General features: G+C 33.3%; 1 protein-coding gene across 1 annotated transcript in view; it reads left to right on the top strand.

The window, feature by feature from the left end:
* LOC127879156 (guanylate cyclase soluble subunit beta-1-like) overlaps positions 1 to 3305 on the top strand; it is an 8065-nt gene extending 4760 nt beyond the window's left edge. Inside the window, exons 6-10 of the mRNA XM_052425829.1 lie at positions 308 to 426; positions 553 to 784; positions 1446 to 1589; positions 2319 to 2473; positions 2762 to 3305. Coding sequence (XP_052281789.1) covers positions 308 to 426; positions 553 to 784; positions 1446 to 1589; positions 2319 to 2473; positions 2762 to 2891 — 780 coding nt within the window. The 3' untranslated portion in view covers positions 2892 to 3305. The remainder of the gene's footprint in view (positions 1 to 307; positions 427 to 552; positions 785 to 1445; positions 1590 to 2318; positions 2474 to 2761) is intronic.
* Positions 3306 to 4891: the final 1586 nt, after the last annotated feature.

The following is a 4891-nucleotide window of genomic DNA, read 5'->3' as shown; positions in this document are numbered from 1 at the left end:
TGTATAGGCGTTGTAAGGTAAAAAGATGTTTCTAGTTATGATAAACTTCAATCTTCTACAAGGCAAAACTTATTTGTATGGTGAACAGTTTGATAGATAAGTCACTTATTAAGCAGGAATGCTTGAAACCTCTGATGATATAACTATAAAACTTCAATAATGTTTTTACGCAGGATCATCGAGTGCAATAATAATCAGACCAAATTAATACGCTACCTTCATATTGAAACAGCAAGCAACTTGACGTATTCAGACGACGTGTTATTTATAAGATTTTTACATCTTTAACTGTATCATATTTGTTCAGGTGTTGCTGTCAGAAAAATTCGATGAAGAATACCGTCTGACGCAGAAACTCGAGTTCTTAACAGACAAATTGCAGACAATGCACCGGGAATTAGAAGAAGAGAAACGAAAAACTGACAAGTAGGTTTTATGTAATAAATATTATCACAATATTAATATTATTTTCCGCTTATATTTTGTTTGGTTTTCTATAAGTCAATTCGACGGAAATATTAGTTTTACTATGCATAATTATTTGCACTTCAGACTGATGTATTCAATTCTGCCCTCCACAGTGGCGAACGAACTACGTCACAACCGCGCTGTTCCGGCCAGGAAGTTTGAGAATGTCACACTTATGTTCAGTGGAATTGTGGGATTCAGCAAGTTCAGCACAAGTAACTCTGATGCCAGTGGCGCCATTAAAATTGTCAAACTGTTGAATACTGTTTACACAAAATTTGACGACATACTGAAAAGCCACACAGATGTGTTTAAGGTAAATGTTAAATTATATTTAAATTGCTTGCTTATTGGTTTGTTATTATTAACTTATGTTTGCAGCTGATTTTGAATTTGCTGCTGTTGATAATGCCAATCAAGATACTGGCATTTACGACACGCGTAATGGAATTGTTTTTCTGCTTCGTATGTCCATTATACCCATTTGTCATCTGGTTCCATTTTAATGTACTTTTATTTTCTTGTTACCAACATTTGCTTCATTTGTTCGCCATACCAGGAGATAATCAATGACATTAATGTCCATAAAATAACATTTTAAGACCAAGACGCACAAAATTATAATATATGAATTAGATCGACCGTATTGATCCAAATCATGACTTGTTTGAAGCAGCTTGTCATATAACAGCGACATACTATTTTCCAAACATTAATAGTTTTCCTCGGCTTTGTCCATACTAGTTATAGTGAAGCATATTCGTTAAAAAGTAGAATCCATTCAATCCCAAACAATAATTTGAAACATAATTTTCGACAGTTGATTGGTCTCAAACGCATTAAATTACGAGATTTAATTGCTTATACACAATTAACATGCTTAATGTTAATGTCCTATATGTGACAGTAATAGTATATTTACTTCGTGAGACAGCACGAGAGAAGTATCATTTATGACATTAGTTTTATCTTCTCAGGTAGAGACTGTAGGTGACAAATACATGGCAGTAAGCGGTCTACCCGAGGAGTCTATAACTCACGCAAAGTCAATTGCAAAACTCGCCTTGGATCTAATGGATGTGTCAAAAGAGCTGCGAGATCCGAACAACCATCTTATTGAGGTGATAATTATAGTTACAATTGCTCAGTCATACCCGCGAGGAAGTTATTATATTATGTATTCATTCGAAAAGTATGCAAGTTGATATTATATAAACAACTGCGTATATGTACTCATGTCAAATTTCAAACGTGCGCAGGTTTAAAGTAATATTATGCGCATTTTTCACTGTTGAATTGAGCTGCAAAGAATAGAAAGGTCAAAGGAGTTAGTTAAAATGTGGTAACTGACCAATTATCTGCAACTCGTTTTGCTACCAGTTGTTTATAACAAATATATATTATATTCGAGATTTTACATGACTGTTCCAGTCCTCTAAGCCGAGCGAAACTGTCTTTTTGTTATGATCGGAGTTAGTGTTCGTGTGTCGTATGCATAGATATCGGTTCAGGTAATTAACAATTAGATTCACATCGTACATCGAATAATTTCTGTCGTCAGTTTTCAAAACGAAAGTACGGTTGATATTCAAATGCATTATTTTTCTCTTTCCGGGATTTTGTTTTAGTATGTTGATGCTGCATTAACAAATATAAGTGTATATGAAGTGAAAACACCAACAATAAACAACGGTTGTGATAGACACCTATAAACATAGCATATACATGTTCTGTTAGATGCGCATAATATGACTTTAATAAGAATAAGCAATGTATAGTTTGGTTCGATGCTTTTGTATCAAAAATAAACTTGTAAGAACTAAGTTTATTAACATTATTTACTATTTTAGATAACCATTGGAATTCACTCGGGCGAGGTGGTTACAGGTGTGATTGGAAAGAGGATGCCACGCTACTGTCTGTTCGGCAACACGGTGAATCTCACAAGCAGGACGGAAACCACGGGTGTCACTGGAAGGATCAACGTCTCGCAAAACGCATATAAGTGAGTATGATAAATACAAATCAATAAACAATCCCTGTGTTTATGTAATATAACTTTATCAAATTGCAAAAGGGTTGACTTTAAGATAAATACTGAATTTACCAACTAAACATAACTCTGATACACGACAAACAAACACATCATCTTTAAGAAACTTAGAAACAGGAAACCCTATCCAAGCAACTGAATATCCTGCCAATTAATTGATGTAAATTATGTTCAGTTTTGTAAAGTACATGTCTCATTAACACGGTATCTTTCATACATTCATTACCATTTTAATGTCAGCTACTTGAAGGAAGGCCCATGCTATGACCAAGAGTTCCACCTGACGTACAGAGGAGAAGTGAAGATGAAAGGCAAAGCTGAACCAATGCAATGTTGGTTCTTGACACGTAAACTCACTCTTGACAAATAAAAAGGACGCGTATTAGGCAAAAATGTGCAGTACCGAAATGTTACATGTAAATTAAAGTATGGAAAAATAAGCCAGTATTGGTCTTTATCTGAGAATTATCTAATGATTATAATTATATATTAACGTGCACTTAGTAATTGTTCATGAATTTATGTTGTGTGTGGTTGTTAAGATATCTTGCGATCGATATAATTGATTTCTGATTGCGTAATTTCATATTGATATAAGTATTGACACAACACGTATTGTACTCACTATATCGTGGAGCTCGCCACTGTTAAATGTTGACATATTTAATAAATGAAGATAACAATCAAACTTATTTACGTTTATATTTTATTATTTCACATGTCTTTGTGCTGTTGAATGTTAATTTATATTCGAAATTTTCGTAATTAAAGAATTACTCTATTAGCTTTGGTATTCGCATTCGTTTCTATTGCTTACACAATTATGTAAAATTTTGTTTGTAAGTTAGTAACACAAATAGTCAAACGCATTATCTCGGCACTCAGATAAATTATGTTTATATTATTATAACTTTTAACAGCAGAAGTTCGTCAAGCTCAATCTGAATTAAAATGAGTTATTCTCATCCCGTTGGATTTGATGCTCCAATGGTTAAGCTTGTTTCTATAGCTTATACAACGCATGACTGCATGTTCACTTCACTTTTCTGTCATAATAGAAAATAAAAAAATTAAATAGAGTACAAAAGCGAATAAGTCCGCTTTATTAACGTACGTCTTTTCTAGTATCATCTGATTCTACTGTATACAGTATACATTTATTCTAAGATGTCATACAGTTTTTATTTAGTTTTGTTTTTATTTTACTGGTAATAAAATTAAAACGATGACAAATACTTTGAAAGAAGGGATAAGACACCCCAAAACAAAAATAAAAAACAAACAAACTTTTCTCAATTAAAAAAAACAATTTCAGCTACATAAGCAGGTAACTGCAACCCATGGTTCTGACGCTTGAAGTTCTTTCCAGATTATCAATTTGAAATAGACAGTTGTCCAACATATATAGGGAGCAAATTAAATAAATTACTATATTATATTCATATCTTAAAACATAAATAAAAAAAGTAACTGATGACAGTTAGTTATGAAATTATTAAGAAAAAAAAACATATTTAACTGCATTAATAACTAATACATTAAGTTTAGTTTAAACTTATTTTTTTAGCTCGATAACATCGAATCTCTAAGGCTTATTGAAACACTCTTGAGTTCTTTTCTTGGGACCAAGAACCAGTATTTGCTGTCTATGGGGGAATCTTAAGAAGACTCCCACCCTGGGGATCGAACTCAGTCGATAGGCGGACACCATATCCGATACGCCAAGGCGACCTTTGACTAAAACATTTCAATTGGTATTACTTGCTTAAAAATAGTTGTAAGTGCATATATATTACCAGTTTTATCTTCACTCCTAAATAGCACGATATGTACTTTGTGAGTTGAACAACATCAGTGTACAGTTACGAATACTACCAAAATCAAATATCGTCGCTGTCGTTCTAAAACCTCGTAGCTCCAATATTTTCAAAAAAAACCCGTCTTTTCCGAATATATGGAGTCTGGCGCGTGTTTTGTGCTATATCTCGTAGCTCTACGCCAATCAGAGCCATTGAAAAAGCCACGTGACGAAATGTTGTAGCTTGATTGTTGTTTTTTTTCCGGCGAAAAGTCACCTATAGGTACGTCACTTCGTTTGGACAAATTTGACAATAACGTTTTTATATTTGCAGCTACGTAGTTTCCTATCAGGACGAATTGTCGTACCTCATAAAAATGACAAAACTGTGGTGACAAAATATCGTAGCTACCATTTCTGAATATCAGTATGACTTATCGGTATGACTTACGCGTCTACTGCTTATACCGTATTTTGCAGCTTCATTTGTTTGGTATTTTTTACAGAATTTAAATTTCTTAAACATCGTTATAAAAATGTGACGTTTTTTTTTCTCTCTCTTGAAAAGTTTG

This window comes from Dreissena polymorpha, chromosome 4, assembly GCF_020536995.1.
Source record: "Dreissena polymorpha isolate Duluth1 chromosome 4, UMN_Dpol_1.0, whole genome shotgun sequence".
Lineage (NCBI taxonomy): Eukaryota > Metazoa > Mollusca > Bivalvia > Myida > Dreissenidae > Dreissena > Dreissena polymorpha.
Note: the sequence above shows the minus strand (reverse complement) of the source record. Positions and strands in the feature narration are given on the sequence as shown.